Source organism: Eleutherodactylus coqui, chromosome 7, assembly GCF_035609145.1.
Source record: "Eleutherodactylus coqui strain aEleCoq1 chromosome 7, aEleCoq1.hap1, whole genome shotgun sequence".
Taxonomy (NCBI): domain Eukaryota; kingdom Metazoa; phylum Chordata; class Amphibia; order Anura; family Eleutherodactylidae; genus Eleutherodactylus; species Eleutherodactylus coqui.
Window position 1 is genome coordinate 83,113,979 of NC_089843.1, and position 19,252 is coordinate 83,133,230.

The window sequence follows — 19,252 nt, forward strand, 5'->3', positions numbered from 1 at the left end:
CGGAAGTGACGTTGTCGTCGCGCAGAAATGACGCCAGAGAAGATGCAGAGTTGTTGGTAAGCCGGCGGCGCTGCCCTGGTCAGTATTGTCCACCCCTATGCCTGTGCATGTACTGTGTATTACCGGGAGGCCAGACTACAGCCAGCCGTACGTTACATCATGGTGGAAGCCAATATGCTGTAACACAGGGGCAGTTTATAAAGTGTCACCTACTGCAAGTAATGGCAGCTCCCCTCTTTTCAGGGCTGGGGGACTATATTGTGCTGGGGCCATTGGTAACACGTCCCATTACAAGACTGATGAGTAGGGCGGCAGCCTGGGTTTTGGGGTCACACCCTAGTTAAAGGGGGTTTCCAGGCTATTTATAGCGCTGACTTGTTCTCAGGATAGGTCATGGTAGTTGATGGGCCGCGGTCAGCGACACAACACGCGGGGTACGGAGTGAAAGCAGATAGTGCTAATCCCAAGTAGTGGCCGGTGCTGGTAACTGCAGGTGCAGCTCTCATTTATTTTAATGGGAGCCTGCAGTTACCAGTGCCGGCCACTATGTGGGGTCAGAGCAGGCTGCTTCTGTTCCGTATACACTGTTGTGGCGCGGACAGCGGGGGCCCGATCCGCCCTAGGATCGGTCATCAGTAACAATTGTATGGAAAGTCCCTTTAAAAAGGAGTCTCGGATGGTAAAAGTAATGAGGGAATGGCAAAACAAGGGAATTCTGAAAAAAGATGGCAGCTGCAGGCGTATGCTGTGACCTCATGACCAGCTGTCATGTGATCTCCTCCTGGACAAGCCCTTTAAAGTGATCCGCAGATCCCAGGACTACAACTGTCCTAGACGCATATTTGGTATTTCAGCCGCACTTCAGTAGCTGTGAGCGATTCCAGCGACCTGATTGGTTGGTTGTTGGGTACACACCCCCCTTTGGAGATGTGCACAAGTGCCGGCCCGTTAAATAAGCAGCAGCAGGGCCGTAGGAGGGGCGGCAACTAAGGCCAACCCTAAAACTAACCCCCCGCTGGTCTCGCTCAACGCTACTGAAGTGCGGCTGAAATACCAAATGTGTGTCCCAGACTGAGGGATGGAGTCATATTACCTGCCGATGTCCCTCCGATCTGCCGGTTTGGGAACGTTTTTTCAGCCATTCAAGATGGCCGCTGTAATTTTCTAGTTGCCAAATGCACACTGGGCACTGTTCTCTGATTGGCCAATGTTAACCACGTGAGCAGTGCTGGCCAATCATAGAGTAGGTGTAGTGAATCGGTAGTCTAATGCGCTATGGGGATTAAGTAGTGCACAGATTCCATCGGTCATCTTGGATGGCTGACCCAGAACCAGCAGATCCGAGGGGTATTGGCAGGTAATAGAACTGCCTCCTCCAGCCCCAGGATAAAATGTCCCTTTAAGCCGCACAATGTGAGATGTTGACATTGCACCACAGACAGTCCCTTTAATTCGAGCCGTGTGATCATTGCAGTCCGGCTCCCTAGCAGACAGCTGGGCCATTCAGATGAGAACCCATCCGTGTAATACTAGGACACTGACTCATGGAGGGACCCCCGCTCTTCCATGTCTATATGTCCTAATGGGACTATTTAACCCCTTGGTAGTTTGATGGCTGATTACTTTTGCTACAAACCTGCATTTTTCTGGACCCGACTGCCATTGTGATAATTTGACTTTTACAAGGGTGACAAAGGAGTGAAATAATGATGTGCTTGTAATAAAAATGGCAAAAGGAGGTGCCAAATGTAAGTGCCTGGTGCCCCCAAATTAAAAATGCTCACTTTCCTTTAAAAAAAAATTCTAAAAAAAATTAAAAATTCTGAAATGATTTAGGCTCCTCCCCCTTCCAGTGCCAGTACGTGGTTATCATATATGTTCCGGATAAAATAGATGCCCTTTCAGAATATGACTGTCCCAGCGCCACATTGTGCCTACATAATACAGAATGGAGGCCTCCCAATCCCACAAAAAATTATCCCCATTCTCCATTTTTGAACAGTATCTGCTCTTATAAATAAATTGCACCCAACTGTTTTACCACCCTGTACAGATGCCTGGTGAGGGGGACACACGGAAAGCCCTATTGGAGATCTTTGGATGTACCAGTAATAGGATGCATTACTCCACAACCCTCCAGTGACTCTTTGGTCCTCTGAAAGCGGTAAAGGAATTTTTGAACCCCATAAAATATTTTTTACCGACCAAATAACTATAAATACATGAGGGGACGATACAAGGATCTCTCCCAGGATCTGTTTACACCCAGGACTGCGACGGTAACAAGAGGGCATCCGCTACGTTTAGAGGAAAGCAGGTTTCATCACCAACACAGAAAAGGGTTCTTTACTGTAAGAGCAGTGAGACTGTGGAACTTTCTGCCTGAGGACGTGGTGATGGCAAAATCCATAGAGGAGTTTAAGAGGGGACTAGATGTCTTTCTAGATCGCTATATTACAGGATATAGACATTAAGTGACCAGCGGGGTTGTTGATCCGGGTCTTGCAGTCAGGTAGGAACTATCAAACGTTGATCCAGGGATTATTCTGACTGCCATTTTGGAGTCAGAAAGGAAGTTTTTCCCCCCAAATAGGGTAAATTTGGCTTCTGACTCATTGTTTTTGCCTTCCTCTGGATCAACAAAGGGGGGTGGAAACAGGCTGAACTATATGGACATTGTCGTTTTTCAGCCCAGCGTACTATGTTACTATTATGAGCTGCTTGTAAGCTATTGAAAGTAGTGACGCTCCCTTTACGAATTCTCTGCCACTTCCATGGTGCTGGTAATTCTCCTGCCCATCTCGGTTCACCCAGCTCCAGCGATGTGACAATTGCAGCCAATTACTGATCACAGCGGTGCCGACTTTCGAGTTATCACTAGAGCCCGGTAAACAAGTATTGTGGGGGAACAGGGAATCGATAACACGGGAGCCAAGGGAATTGGTAGAGCAGGATTTCTCTTCTTATTTTCTACTACAGTATTATAAGTTGCTTGTAAAATATTTTGCCAGTGCAGACATGTCTGCCAGCAGTGCACAGCGGTCAGCCACTGCCGGTCCCACTTCTTACGGCTATTGACCTGCGCACCAGCACTTTATTTTTGCCTTAGATTGTTGGAAATAGACTTAGTTATGTTGACTGACCTTTCTAGGCTTTATATGTGTACTGGGACTTGGGTAATACCTGGTGATTCAAACGTATTACACCATTGGTGCTGAGGGCAGGGTATGAAGATTTCAGTATTTGATGTTTAACCCCTTAAGGACCAGGGTGTTTTAGTCCTAAAGGACCAGACATTTCTTAGGGATTTTACCCATGTGGTGGTTTTGCTGCCCCCTTTTTTTTCTCTTCAGCAACCAAAATAGTTTTTTTCTGTGACATAGGCCCCCTGCACACGGGCAGAAATTCCATGGCAGGATTTCCCGCAGAATTTCCGCCCATGCCCGCCTGCATAGGATTGCATTAGATAACGCAATCCTAGGCAGACGGCCGTAATTTGTCTGCATGAAAACACACGCGAACAACAAATCGCGGCATGTTCTATTTCTGTGCCAGTCTCGCAGAGGCCCGCACAGAAATGTCAGTGGTGACGGGCCGGCTCCCCTCTGTGCATGCGCCAGCTAGCCGGCACACAGCGCAGAGAGAAGACGCCGGGAGCGGGTGAGCCGCAGGCCTCTGCAGAACCGACCCAACCATCTGCAGGCGGCCATATAAGGATATTTTTTTTCTATCTATATTTTTTTTTCACTGACTTTTTTTCCCGTTTTTTAGTTTTATTAAAGGGGTTGTCTCGCGAAAGCAAGTGGGGTTAAGTACTTCTGTATGGCCATATTAATGCACTTTGTAATATACATCGTGCATTAAATATGAGCCATACACAAGTTATTCACTTACCTGCTCCGTTGCTGGCGTCCTCGTCTCCATGGCTCCGTCTAATTTCGGTGTCTTCTTGCTTTTTTAGACGCGCTTGCGCAGATGGGTCTTCTCCCTTCGGCTCCGCTCGGCAGCAGCGGCGTTTTGGCTCCGCCCCTTGTACGCGTCATTGCGTAGCTCCGCCCCCGTCACACGTGCCGATTCCAGCCAATCAGGAGGCCATACAGAAGCACTTAATCCCACTTGCTTTCGCGAGACAACCCCTTTAAGGGTGAAAAGCTTAAAAAAAAACAATTTTTCTAAATTTGTAGTTTTGTTTTTAAAATTAGTATATTTACATTAAAATAAAGTACAGGAATGGGCTCCTCATTTTGCTTCAGACGTTTTGATGTATAGTTTGTATAGTTTCGGATTACAGGGTGCATATGGTGACTTTTTTGGTTGGTGTCGTCGGTGGGTCATTTTTTTTTTTTTTTAAATTTCTTTTATTTTATTCTGTAATTTTTGTACTTCATTTCTGTAACGGATCGCTGTGATTCTCCGCTCGTGGACTGCAGGGCTGCGCTTTCCATAGTAGCCTATGGAAAGCGTTCACTGCGTTTCCCGCGGCCAGATTATCGCCGCAGGAAATGCAGTGAAGAATTGCCCGTGGACAGGCGGCCTTCAGCTCTACTGTGCCAGGGGGCACCCAGTAGTCACATGATGACTGAGTCAAATAGTGGGAGTAACACTCTCTCTTTAGTACATAGCACTCAGTGAGTTCCCTGTAGCCTGGAAAGAAGGCTGAAGCTGCTAAAAACCGCTTCTACCTTCTGAGTCCTCAGTAATAACTGAGGACCCTACCTGTTTCCGCTTAATTGCGGCAGCTTTAATCCCGCGCTGTACTTTCTGCTATTACCTGGGATTAAAGCCCAGGACTAAGCGCCAAGAATTTACTGGTCATTAAGGGGTTAATATTTATGGTGCTGTAAAAATATTCTGTAATCTTGGTTACATGTGGTCCATGCTTATTTTGTATATGGCCTTTGCTCATTAACATGTTCCCAATTATTGGGACTTTTTAAGTGGATTTAGATTGTTTGTTAGCAGGTGCGTTTCCAATAAACTCTGGTAGTTTCATCTTGTGTTTATGCCATGTGTGTTTATGCGATGTGTGATTATGCCATGTGTGTTTATGCGATGTGTGATTATGCCATGTGTGTTTATGCCATGTGTGATTATGCCATGTGTGTTTCATGCATAGACTTTTTCTATAGTATTATGTCTAGTGCACCCAAAATGCCATCAGTTGTGTCCCGCTTCGGCATAAAGCCCGTGGCCGGATACTTATGACATTGACAACTTCCGTGACGTGTATCCCCGCTTCATTCTGGACCTTTCAGAAGCTTCGAGATGCAACCAGTGCTCAAACCTGCTCTTATACCCTGCCATGAGGGGCTAGTCCTCCCTGCTGACTGCCATTACTTCTTGAAGACCGGTGGATGAGTAGTCCATGTCTCGTGATCGCTTTGATAGAAGTCTGTTATTTCCTGTGCAGATCTGATTATGTGTCTCCAGTATCTGAGAGTATTCATTAGTCACCGGATTATGGTGATTCCAGTCTATGTAATTGAAGCAGACGTTCCCTTTTATTCCAGCACAGTAGGTTCATCTGAAGGCCTGCGGCCAATCTGTGTACTCTGTGACGGAATGAAACGTTTTCCCGTCAGGTTGGTCTTTGTATAGTAGATGGCTGTGCGTAGATCTGTATACTGTATTATTATATAGGACAATAGGCCTCTGTCTTACAACTCGTGATGGCTTATATGATAGTTGTCACTGTAATAATAAGGCATCGCTCCATAAATGATACACGTGTGATGCCGGACACCGATGGAAGGATGTACCTGATGCCACCCACAGCACGGGGTGCACCATTGATGATGCCACATCCTTCTCGGAGTATACATGGGCAGTAATTTGCCGGTTGTAGATAGCCCATTCAAGTTATTTCTCATCACTAGTTTGAGGCTTGATATTGGTGACATTTTACTTGTCTCAGGCCCTTTAACGCCTTAGGACCAAGTAAATATATGGTGCTTGGAACTGGGCTTTAATCAAAAGCAAAAATACAGCTCGGGATTTAAGCCTCCGTTCCAGCAATGAAGCAAGAGCAGGTCGGATCCTCAGCTGTTACCGTGTTTTCCTGAAAATAAGCCCTAGCCTGATTTTACAGCATTTTTGTGGAGGCTTGAAATAGAAGCCCTAGTTACACTACATAAAAAAAGAAAATACTTACCTAGCAGGCTCAGCCAGGTCCCTCTTGCTGCTCTCCAGAGCTCCGGTGTGGTCCTACAGTGCTCGGCCACTCATACAACATTACTTCCTGGTTACGGAATTCATAACTTCTGCCTCCACAATGCGATGGCTGTGATTGGTTCTTCGACTGCTGGTTAGCCAATCAATGCAGCGCTCGTTGAACCAATGCGATCGCTGTGATTAGTTTAACGAGTGCTGCTTTTCTTGGCTGAGCAGTGGTCGAAGAACCAGTCACAGCTATCGCTTCCTGGAGGCAGGATTTATGAATCCCGTAACCAGGAAGTCCTGTGGGCGGCCAAGGACTGCAAGAGCAGCGTGAACCTCCAGAGAGCAGCGGGAGGGTCCTGGCTGAGCCTGCAGTTGGTAAGTATAATAAGACATCCCAAAAAATAATATAAGACAGGGTCTTATTTTGATGAGAAACGCGGTAGCAACAGCTGAGAACCTGGAGGAGAAGGGAGAAGCAGTTTTTTAACCTTTTCTGCATTCTCCTTTTTCGGATACACTGAGCTTACTAAACACTATGCACTAAGAAGTGGAAGTGTTTCCTCTACTATGCAACCCGGCGGTCACGTGACTGCTGGGAGACCCCTGGCACAGCAGAGCTGCAGGGTCCTTGCAGACCCAGATCAGCTCTGTTAGTGACTATTGTCACTACACAGGTATGTTTTTCCCTGTAACTACGTATTCTATGGATGCCCCAGCTACACTGGAAAAGTGTCAAATTAAAAAAAACTAAAAGGCGGGAAAATAAAGTCAGTGAAGAAAGATGTAACAATATAGTCCTATATGTCATGGGGGAAAAAAAGGCAGCAAAACTCTTTTTGGTAGCTGAAGGATAAAATACGGCAGCAAAACCACCACATGGGTAAAATCCCTAAAACATGTCTGGTCTTTAAGATACCAAACAGCCTGGTCTTTAAGGGGTTAACTGCTTTATAATTTAGTAACAATGAAATAAAATAAGGCACATAACAACCACCACAAGAGACAGTTTGATATGATTTATGTAAGCATAGCCAAACAAAACGGCAAATGACAGCAATCTCAACAGTAATTGTAGGCCGAACCGATATGATTGGTCCACGCAGGGTATTCCGATCCCCGGTAAATGGGACACAATCACAGGTAGGTAGGTAGGTAGGTGCACAGTCTCCAGCAATAGAAACCTTATACAACCCAAAAATGATTTTGTCAGCAACAAGGAGTTAAAAATGGGATTTGGGGGGGGGAGGGAGTCCAAAGTTTTAGCCCCCATCATGGAGTTTCCGAAGTTGCTACCCATGTAGACCATACTTTTTTTTAAAATTTAGTAGTGACATATATAGGGGATGACTTAAAGGGGTTGTCCCGAGGCAGCAAGTGGGTCTATACACTTCTGCATGGCCATATTAATGCACTTTGTAATGTACATTGTGCATTAATTATGAGCCATACAGAAGTTATAAAAAGTTTTATACTTACCTGCTCCGTTGCTGGCGTCCTCGTCTCCATGGTGCCGACTAATTTTCGCCCTCCGATGGCCAAATTAGCCGCGCTTGCGCAGTCCGGGTCTTCTTCTTTTCTGAATGGGGCTCCGTGTAGCTCCGCCCCGTCACGTGCCGATTCCAGCCAATCAGGAGGCTGGAATCGGCAATGGACCGCACAGAAGCCCTGCGGTCCATGGAGACAGAGGATCCCGGCGGCCATCTTCAGCAGGTGAGTATGAAGACGCCGGACCGCCGGGATTCAGGTAAGCGCTGTGCGGGTTGTTTTTTTAACCCCTGCAGCGGGGTTGTCTCGCGCCGAACGGGGGGGGGGGGGTTTTAAAAAAAAAAAAACCCGTTTCGGCGCGGGACAACCCCTTTAAATTGTTATACCTGTTTTATCCTTTTTTGCTGGTTATACACATAAAACAAAAAGCTGTCTGAAGCCACCAATATCAATTGGATCAGCCAACAATCTGATGTGTTTAGGGAGGAAAGTAGGACCGCTGTCTTACACCACCAGACTAACCGAAGACCCTTATAAGATGATGTCTTTCATAAAACATTGCACACAAGTCAGAATCCACAGCCACCAGTCGCTACATAAGGGATTCTACTTCCACACTTGTTCCTTATAGCCCTGTCTGGGTTTATGATGCAGATCGGAGGATGTAATTTTTGTTCTACAGGTAAGGGTTACACCAGCGATGGCCTAGGTATCTTACATCATAACGTTAATGCCTTTTCTTGCATTTCTAGAGCATTGAAATGGTCTTCCAGAATGGACCCGACCGCAAGTCACAGTTGTCACCTTCTACAGCAGCTTCACGAGCAACGTATCCAAGGACTGCTGTGTGACTGCATGCTGGTGGTGAAGGGAGTCTGCTTCAAAGCCCATAAGAACGTGCTCGCTGCTTTTAGTCAGTATTTTCGGTAAGGTGCAACGACTTTCGCTGCAGTCAGAATGATTTTCCATGAAGATCCAGGTCGTGTGCATGTTAGCTTTTTATTGATAGCTGTGGAGGGTAGGACACACAAGCCCCTGCATTGTCAATCATTGTCAGTGGATCTACAGATTGAGGGTTGACCCATTATTAGCCAACTGCTATACACTTTCTAAGGGTCCCAGTACATGTAGTGGTAGTTTGCAGTGTGGCAAGCTTTGCATGGTTGCACTGTGAACTACTGCAGCTTTTGCCCACGTAGACTGCATAGATGAACATATATTAAAACAGTATGTATGGTAATCCTTGTATTTTACTTGCATATTGAGTGTTACGCAGCAGGCGTGGACCCACCGTGTGACTGACTAATTTGACTTGGCACTACTACCAGATGGCAGCTCCAAGAGTTCCGTAGTCTTTATCATTTAACCTCTATTTTAGAGGTCTTTGCTGCAGGCAACCTTCTGGATACTACCTCAAGAGTAGTCTCCGTACGGTAACAGCCGACCCGGCAAGTCAAAAGATACCAGAGCATGGTACAGAGATCAGGCTCAGACAGAGTCAGATAACTGACTCTGACGCTGATCAATGAGTGGAACAGGTTACCATGGGAGGTGGTGAGTTCTCCTTCAATGGAAGTGTTCAAACAAAGGCTGGACAGACATCTGTCTGGGATGATTTAGTGATCCTGCACTGAGCAGGGAGTTGGACCCGATGACCCTGGAGGTTTCTCCAACTCTACCATTCTATGATTCTAAATAACTAAGGTCAGGGCAGGCAAAGTTTGTGCAATTTGGTATACAGGCAGGAGGTCAGGGCAGATGGCATTCACCAAGATGTGGTTGGTAAACTGGCTAAGGTCAGGACAGGCAGAGTTCGGGAAAGTTAGGTATTTAGGTGAAAGTTCAAAACATGGAAGCAAGCAGAATACAGAAGAACCTTCACGATAACACTAGGAACCTTCGTGCTCAGTTACCTTCCAGTGGTGGGAAAGAGCCTTAAATAGCCTGGGATAGCTGAGTACCGGCTAACCTACGTTGAGGCAGGTTGACCGCTCACGTATACACTATAGGCCGAGGCAGCAACCAAAGGAATGGTAGTGGGGAGGGTGTTGCTGCTGGATGGAGATGGAGGTGAGAGGAGTGCTGCCGACGTCAGTGGGTGGCCATAACATGGATAAAGTAAAGGATATGAGTCAAAGCCAGTCCAAACACAAAGTATCTTTTATAGTTATTCAGTTTTTTTGTGCCACCTTGCCATCATTCAGTGTGAGCTTTATTGAGGCCCTCCTTATGGCACCATGATATCTAGCGATCATACTTCGGGTCTTGGGCTTAGATGTTTTTACAGCAGAAGTATACATCCTCATCTTTATCCTCTCCTTTGACAGATCTCTCTTTCAGAATGCTTCAAACCAGAAAAATGATGTCTTTCATTTGGACATTAAGAACATCGGTGGAATAGGTCAAATTTTGGACTTTATGTATACTTCTCACCTGGACCTGAACAACGATAACATACAGGTTATGTTGGACATTGCACAATGCCTGCAGGTACAAAACGTCTTAAACATGTGTTACAGCTTCCTAAAGCTGACCACAAATGTTGATCCAGTCACTTCCATGCCATGCAACAGTTCTCTACCTCTCCAGGGCACTTATACCGCCTTTAATAATCCAATTTCCAATGAGCACCTCAACACAACACTCCTAGAAGAGCCCATAGCAGATGAAAGACAACCCCAGGCTGATAAAGGGAATGTTCCTCCTAGTGAAGTACCCAAGAGTGCACTTGTCTCCTTGAAGCATTTTGGGCAACCATATAAGCTACGTGATTTTTATAGTAAGTTGTTTTACAAGGAGACGGCGGACAAGGCAGCAGAACAGCTAACAACAACCAGTGTTTGCACAGAGCCCAGTATTGAATCTCAACCATGGACCTTAAATAACTCTGAATCCATCTTGGCCCCATCTGACTCTTTACCTCTTGAACCCTTACCTGCATTCTCACAAACCTTTGTTACATCCCAGGATCCAGAGACGTCTCCATTACAGTTCCCTCAGGAGATGCGTCTTAAGAAAGCTATTCATTTAAAGAAGTTAAACTTTCTGAGGTCTCAGAAGGCGGCTGAAGAGTCTTCTGAACCCATAGGAGTCTCGCACAAAGCTGTAGAGGAGACTGTCTTTCCAAATGTGGAGCTGGAGAGAACAGAGAAAAACTTTTTGGAAAAGGAAGCAGATGGGGAAATTCTGGACACTGTGGAAGAAAATGTTGAGGTGGGGAGAGCCGAGAGTCCTAACTTGGAAGATCAGAGTGCTCCTGTCTCCAAGCATTGCTCTTGTGATGTGTGTGGAAAGAGGTTCAAACACCCCAGTAATCTCGAGCTGCACAAGCGTTCTCATACAGGTATAGTGAGGTAATGGTTGCTTAGATCACCCCCTTATTGAGTGGTACCCATAAAGTGTCCTGGATATTTCATATGTAAAGTTGAACATATCCGCAATAGTAAAGTGGGCCAAATCCAGTTTACAGACTAAGGCCGCCTGCACACGGGCGGAAATCCCGCGGTGGGATTTCCCACGGGATTTCCGCCACTGAAAGTTTGCATAGGAGTGCATTACAATACGCACTTCTATGCAGACGGCCGCGGTTTGGCCGCGCGAAATCTCGCGCGGCAAACAAACCGCTGCATGTCCTATTTTTGTGCGGGGCACGCACTCACCCAGCCGCCGGCTCCGGTCTGCGGCTGCGCCGCAGCCGGCACATGAAAGAGCTGGGGCCGCCAGGCGCGGGAGAGTACGCGCTCGTCCCTGCAGGCTCTCGGGTCGGGTCCCGCGGCGAGAATTCTCGCTGCCGGATCTGACCCGCTCGTCTGCAGGCGGCCTTATTCACCTATAAATGTATGCCCGTTTTGGGTTGTTTTTGATTGATGTCCACGAAAGGTAAAAAATACCTCAAATTAGATCCTGAAGTGGTTTAACTGGCTCCTAAAGTCTATAGCATTTTGCACATCCATGCTCTATAGTCAGCTTTTTAAAGGCTTCCTCCATTTTTAATAATCTCTAATTGTTAGAAGTTGATCATAAAGTATCCCTTTTTTGGGATCCCCAACGATCAGCTGTAGTCTATGGAGACACCTGATAGAAAGTGTGCAGTTGTCCTACAGCACCTCCACAGGTAACATGAAGCATTACACAGTGAACACTCTTTGTAACCGCTCTCCATTCTGATCAGGAGACGAGGATCTTGAACAAGAGAGCCTCTTTATTAACTCCGGGTTCCCTAATGGGGTATGTAAAATATGGGCTTTGGAAACTGGATAGCCGCTTTAAGTTCTGTGCTTCATTTGTCTCCATTTAATTATATTGCAGATTAGGTTTTTAATTCCGGTAAGTTCCATCCAACTCCCAACCTATGTTGTATATATTATATATTCTTATGTCAATGCACACATTATTAGTTATAGGAGCTTAATATTATTGTGGCTGAGCTATGGTAGGGATTAAAATTGGACAACTATTGGGCTACACTCCCACACAGCAGAAATGCTGCGGATTTTTCATCCAGGCTTGCGGATGAAAAATTTGTAGAATATTACAGTAGCAAAAAAAGGGGATGAGATAGTAAGAAATCTAATCTACACACTGCAGAAAAATATCTGCTCGGAACTTGGCCACTCATCAATTGATGCGCATGCATTTCCTAGACCTCCTGGATTTGTTGTCCGCACATTTCTTAACTTAACCCTCTCCAATCCGCTGTCTGACGTCTAAAGACATTATGATTTAAGGCTGTACAGCTCCAATGTTTAAAGACGTCCGTCGGGGTTCTCTTACTGTATATTGCCAGCCTCTCTGCTGTCGGAGCGTATCCAATGTGTCCCCCCCCATGCAGTACTGGCTTTAGCCAGCATATAGCGCCATTGTATAACAGTAGATAAAGAGTAAGCCCCCTAGGAAAACCAGAATACAAATTGGATTGGAAAGGGTTAAAGGGAGTCTGTCTGCTCTTAAGAACCCAATAAACTACATTTATGGGTTCATAGGGGCTAACATGCTAAAGTCAGCAATGTGAGTCTTCTAGCTACCTTCCCTGCCGTTCCCCCTGATGTCCACTGTCGAAAGTGCATTCAGCAGCAACTGGCAGACTACATAGGTGCGTTCATGGCAAGTAGTCTGGCAAACGCATTCAAGAGGAACGGCAGGGAAGGTAACTATCCCTGGGGTCAGCATGTTAGCTCCTATGTGACCATAGCTTCAGTTTATGGGGCTCATATGAGCTAACAGACTCTCTTTAAGCTTTAGCCCTTTCACAACTCCTACCATGCCTTTTTGTGACTGCCTTTAAGGGGCCTTATTTCACAGTTCCATGTTTGACACACTAAATGGTGTCCTAACAGCAGCCTGTGTCCTAGTGACACAAGTTCTAATGGACATTCTAATACATTAATGAAAACAAAGATTTGGTACCATGTTAGCCAGTAGAGCAAAATGTGATTGTTCCCAGCAAGCGAAACCAAGTAATCTTATAGATATGATACCTTTTAATGGCTAACAAAAATACATGATGTAATAGCGAGCTTGCGAACCAACGCAGGGTTCTTCTTCAGGCTTATGGATTGGATCTGAAGAGGCATGCATATTTATACACACTTATAACATACATACTTATGACAAGGCACAGATATGGATGTGATTGGTTCGCACTTAAAAGGAATTCTGCAACAGCAAACAAACTTTTTTGTCTAGGCACTGATAGCGAAGTGAAAGTTTTATGGTCCCTAAATTACTGTTGTCTGTTTTGCTTCTTTCTTGTAGTCTGATATATTCATGAGGACTATAGCACCACCCTTATCTGCAGGCTTAATCGTGATTTCCTTGTTGCTCTTAAAGGGGTTGTCCCGCGAAACAAAGTGGGTCTATACACTTCTGTATGGCCATATTAATGCACTTTGTAATGTACATTGTGCATTAATTATGAGCCATACAGAAGTTATCAAAAGTTATTCACTTACCTGTTCCGTTGCTGGCGTCCTCGTCTCCATGGTGCCCGTCTAATTTTCAGCGTCTAATGGCCAAATTAGACGCGCTTGCGCAGTCCGGGTCTTCTCCTTTTCTCAATGGGGCTCCGTGTAGCTCCGCCCCGTCACGTGCCGATTCCAGCCAATCAGGAGGCTGGAATCGGCAATGGACCGCACAGAAGCCCTGTGGTCCACCGAGGGAGAAGATCCCGGCGGCCATCTTCAGCAGGTAAGTAAGAAGTCACCGGAGCGCGGGGATTCAGGTAAGCACTGTGCGGTGTTCTTTTTTAACCCCTGCATCAGGGTTGTCTCGCGCCGAACGGGAAGGGGGGGAAGGGTTGGAAAAAAAAAAACCCGTTTCGGCGCGGGACAACCCCTTTAAGTGCATGGATGGCCCTTCTTTCCTGCATATTGATATTAAATGTTTCACTTCCATGCTTGTCCAGTATAGTGGATTGCACCGCATGTCTAAAGGAGTCTATGTATTTGTCCAAAGTGCGATTCCGTCCAGGAGGGGGCGTCCAATCAGACTTCTTTTTGGCCCCAAGTTTCTCCTGTGTTTGTGTGCTTGAAAGTCCAGTGTCCTCTTTATCAAGAAAGAATTCTTTCAGTCTTAGTCTTCTGAAATATTCCTCCATGTCACATGGGACAGTTTCCATCCTAAACACTTCAAAAAGTCCATTGTCTACAGCCAGGCCATCAGATACAACCGGATCTGCTCCAACCCAACAGACAGAGAGGAACATTTCTACCCTCCTAAAAGGACATTTATAAATCAGGGCTACCATCCCACCTCAATTGATGACCAAATCAACAGAGCCACCAGGATACCCAGGAATCAACTACTCCAATACAAGGAGAAGGAAAGAAACAATCGTGTGCCTCTAGTAGTGACCTACAATCCGCAACTAGAGGTACTGAGGAAAACCGCAAGAAAACTCCACTATACCCTGCACAAGGATGCCCACTGAAAATCATATTCCCAGACCCTCTGCTTCTGTGTTACAGGCAACCTCCTAACTTGAGGAACTTTATAGTCAGGAGTGCATTGACCCTCTGACACACAAAAAGGAACTTATCCTTGTAATGTAAGGAGCTGTAAGACCTGCTCACATGTACTGACTGCGGACAGGATACGGATCCCCAACACACAGCAGGACTATAAGATCCCGGGGACATTAACATGTTCCACGTCCAATGTTGTGTACCTGATCATGTGCAGTAAGTGTCCTGTTGGGGGGCTTTATGTTGGAGAAACAGGGCAGAAACTGAAAGCAAGGATGAGATCTCATCGCCACACGATTAAACACAGAAAAAGAGAATTACCTGTGGCCGAGCACTTCTCTAACCATGGACATGACATAGGAGATATGAGAGTTTTGATATTGAAGGGTGGTTTCAAGTCACAAAACCACAGAAGAATTTGGGAATATAAATTGATAACAACCTTTGACACGCTGAATACTGGGTTAAATTGTTCCCCAGGATTTATGAGTGAACGGGAAGTGTGAGACATTTATTGCATATATAAGACCCTCATCAACAGTAATTCAGGGACCATAAACTTTCACTCCCTTATCAGTGTTTAGCTAAAAATCTTTGTGCACCTCTTGTAGCAATTCTAGCCTGCCCCCCCCCCCCCCACAGTAATTTAGGGACCATAAAACTTTCACTCCGCTATCAGTGCCTAGACAAAAAAAAGTTTGTTTGCTGTTGCAGAATTCCTTTTAAAGGGGTTGTCCCGCGCCGAAACGGGTTTTTTTTTTTTCAATAGCCCCCCCGTTCGGCGCGAGACAAACCCGATGCATGTGTTGAAAAAAAAAAACGGATAGTACTTACCCGAATCCCCGCGCTCCGGTGACTTCTTACTTACCTTGCGAAGATGGCCGCCGGGATCTTCACCCTCGGTGGACCGCAGGTCTTCTGTGCGGTCCATTGCCGATTCCAGCCTCCTGATTGGCTGGAATCGGCACACGTGACGGGCGGAGCTACAAGGAGCAGCTCTCCAGCACAAGCAGCCCCATTCAACACGGAGAAGACCGGACTGCGCAAGCGCGTCTAATCGGGCGATTAGACGCTGAAAATTAGACGGCACCATGGAGACGAGGACGCCAGCACTGGAGCAGGTAAGTGAATAACTTCTGTATGGCTCATATTTAATGCACGATGTATATTACAAAGTGCATTAATATGGCCATACAGAAGTGTATAACCCCACTTGCTTTCGCGGGACAACCCCTTTAAGTGCGAACCAATCACATCCATATCTGTGCCTTGTCATAAGTATGTATGTTATAAGTATGTATAAATATCCATGCCTCTTCAGATCCAATCCATAAGCCTGAAGAAGAACCCTGCGTTGGTTCGCAAGCTCGCTATTATTACATTATGTATTTTTGTTAGCCATTAAAAGGAAATATATCTACAAGATTACGTGGTTTCTCTGGCTGGGAACAATTCTAATACATTCACACAATGGCGAGGAGAGAACCCATTGATTTTTATCTGGGACTGTGCTAGCCATGTTCTGTAACCCGTGCAGAGGTCATTATGCAGGGAGAGGGAGGAGGTGAGCTGTGATTATCACCTATTGTGAATAGTGGGTCCTGTATTGGCTGTATATAGGTGTCACCTGTTGTAAACCTGCCTGTGATGCTGATGAGATTACTAAAGTGTCAGTGTATTATTAAGCTTGGTGGTTGGGGTGAAAACTGCAGGATTTTTTTTGGGGGGGTAAAATATAGATCATGACTTCAAAATCAACAAAAAGTCATTAAAATGTGTTTAAAGGGGTATTCCAGAGACATTAAGTTATCCACTATCCTGCAGTTAGGGGATAATTAGCAGGTCATTGGAGATCTGACTGCTGGGACACCCACCAATTGCCAGAATGGGGGTCCCATGTTAACTGAGAGACTGGCAAAGTGAATGGAGCAACAGCACGCATGTTAGGCCACCGAGCTAGTCATTTCAGTGGGAGCGCTGGAGATTGCCAAGCTCTTGAATTTGGCTATTTTGGGCACTCCGATTGAAATAAATGGAACGGTGGGCAAGCCTGCATGCTACCACTCTATTTTTATTGCCAGTCTCTTGTGGGGAGAGACCCCCTTTCTGGTGATCAGTCAGGGTCCCAGTGGTTGGACCACCAAAATCATCAGCTTTTCCCATTCCCTGCGAATAGGGGGTAACAATGTCACCGGAATACCCAGTTAACAAATAAACCTGAATTATACAGTGAGCCGTTTCCTGATGACACTTTCCCTTTATTGAGGTCGCCAGCAATGAGTTATAGGGCATATGCAGTATAATTTGTCCCCCTCACCCAGCTGGGCTTTGTTCTTCTCCGTCCCGCTGTTACATAATTCTCCTGGCACTCGAAGACCGATGTACCTTATACCTAATTATGTACCTGTTTCTTTATAGGTGAGAAGCCCTTTGAATGCAGTGTTTGTGGGAAGCACTTCTCCCAGGTGAGACATTCACATGTAATTCCTGGTATTAATAAGTTAGGCCGGCTGCACACGGCCAGATTTGCGTTACGGAATCCAAAGCGGGCATTCGCCTCCGGATTCCGCAGCAAATACCACCCATAGCATGCTATGGAAAAGCGTTTTTCCTGTACACGAGCGAAAAAATTGCAGCATGCTCTATTTTAGTGCGGTTTCCGCACAGATGGCTTCCATTGTCAAGTCAATGGAAGCCGTCCGACCCGCGGCCCTTCTGTAATGACATTGGGGAAAGGTACCTGCATCATCGATTAGCAACGTCACAGGAAAAGCAGGGATTTAGAAAAAAAAGACCACGCGTGTTTGACTGCTCACCGTGCGGACAATCAGCAGTACAGAAAAAGAAGGTCGTCGGGTACGGGGGGTCACCATCTGGGCGCAGGGTCGGATTCTGCTGTGGGCTCCTGCATGCGGAATCCGACCCGCTTGTGTGCAGCCGGTCCTAGTCTGAGCCTATCTTTCACCCCTTCACTGCTGGGACAATTTTCATGCTAAATCTGAAGTGGTACAATGTAATCCTATTATATCCACAAACCTCTTATGAAAGTAGAAATGTGACACGTTTACAAAATGCCACTTTACAGTCATGGATGCCCTCATGCTATTATGTAAGTTGTGTTTAAAAAGAAACGCCTACAAATTAAAGGGGTCGACACATCTCGGCAATGTATTCCCTACACACAGGATAGGAGATAACTCGTTGATCAGTGGGGGTCTGACTCCTCTCTGGACCCCCCCACTGATCCTGAGATTTCAGCCCTGGGGCACTTGCACAACTCTCTTCCATACACTTCAACGGGACCACCGGGAAACACTTAAACTTAGTCCCAACGATCACTAAGACATCTTGCTGAAATAAGAATACCCCTTTAATGTTTGTGCCTAAAAGTCTGAGCCGAGCAAAACCCAAGATGTGCAAGACCTGCCACTAATGCCATTTGTAGATGTGTATATAGACTGTATACGTGTCACCTCTGTAGTATGTCTACATGTAGATGTATACCTACCATCTGCAGAAGAGATCCAAAGTCTCAGATGCCAGTAAACATCATGAAATTGACAAATGTTCTATTTAGATGTAGAACTTCACTCCTTTTAGTAGGAAGAAAACTAAATGTGACAATGGGCATATGAACCCTCTGCCATCGGTGTAAGGGGGTGACACCATGAAGAAAAGTTCCTGTATTCCCTCTGGGGTCACTGCAGGCTGTAAAGGTTGGGGGTGACAGTAAGGACTCTCTCACACGGGCGCATGTTTGCTGCATTTTACGTACGTATTTATGCGTAATATGCAGTGCGCAGCAAACGGTCACGTAATATGCGTATTTTAATAATGGACGTATTGCGCCAAAATAGGACATGCTGCGTTTTTTTGATGCATGTAATTCACAGGTCTGAATGGGCCAACACAAATTAATAGGCTTTTAGTGCTGCGCATTACCCAGCAAACATACGCCCGTGTGACTGAGCCCTAAGTGGCTTTTTCTCTTTCTTCCTGTTATCACTTGCATCTTCCGCCTCCCCAACACCGAACCAGGAAGTAAAACCTTTTTTTATGCGCATCAGAGGATCACCAAGTGTTTCCCATCACATCACACGGCATGCAATATGTTTGACTGTCCCATTGAGAACAATGGGCAATGTGTTCCGAGGGAACTCGAAAACATAGGACATGCAGTGATTTTTATTTATTTTTTACCTCGTAGCATCGCTCGTGTATATAGTCTCAAATATATCTACTAAAGTAAGGGCTCATTCACACGGGTGTATTTACGCTCCGTGTTACATGTGTAATGCGGAGAGCTGAAACCCCATTGATTTGCATTGGGGTATTCAGACATACGGTTTTCACGTGTGTATTCACGCATGTTAAGAAAAAAAATTGCAGCATTTTCTATTGTGGTCCAAAATAGGCCTTTAAAGTCAATGGGAGCGTGTAAATACACATGATACATGCACATGCACTGCGTATTTCTGCATGAAATCAGTGGGGCCTTCTTGTAAATATTCTCTGTATTATAGGCCACAGCTGGTGAATTTCTGCATAATTTAGCAGTTTATAGTGTTTTATCCTTTATTTTCTTGGTACCGTCAGCCTGTCTTCAGCTCTACTGGGCTGTCCGTCATCTGAATTATAATTGAAAT

At 45.7% G+C, this 19,252-nt stretch overlaps 1 protein-coding gene across 4 annotated transcripts in view; it reads left to right on the forward strand.

The window, feature by feature from the left end:
- Positions 1 to 15: 15 nt before the first annotated feature.
- The window catches only part of ZBTB49 (zinc finger and BTB domain containing 49), a 30,175-nt gene continuing 10,938 nt past the window's right edge, over positions 16 to 19,252 (forward strand). Inside the window, exons 1-4 of one of the 4 annotated variants that reach the window (XM_066573285.1) lie at positions 16 to 56; positions 8,397 to 8,570; positions 9,972 to 10,987; positions 17,025 to 17,071. In XM_066573285.1, coding sequence (XP_066429382.1) covers positions 8,419 to 8,570; positions 9,972 to 10,987; positions 17,025 to 17,071 — 1,215 coding nt within the window. In that variant the 5' untranslated portion in view covers positions 16 to 56; positions 8,397 to 8,418. Of the gene's footprint in view, positions 79 to 2,052; positions 2,165 to 8,102; positions 8,571 to 9,971; positions 10,988 to 17,024; positions 17,072 to 19,252 lie in introns of those variants that run through there. The other 3 variants (XM_066573286.1, XM_066573287.1, XM_066573284.1) reach the window with 3 other exon arrangements.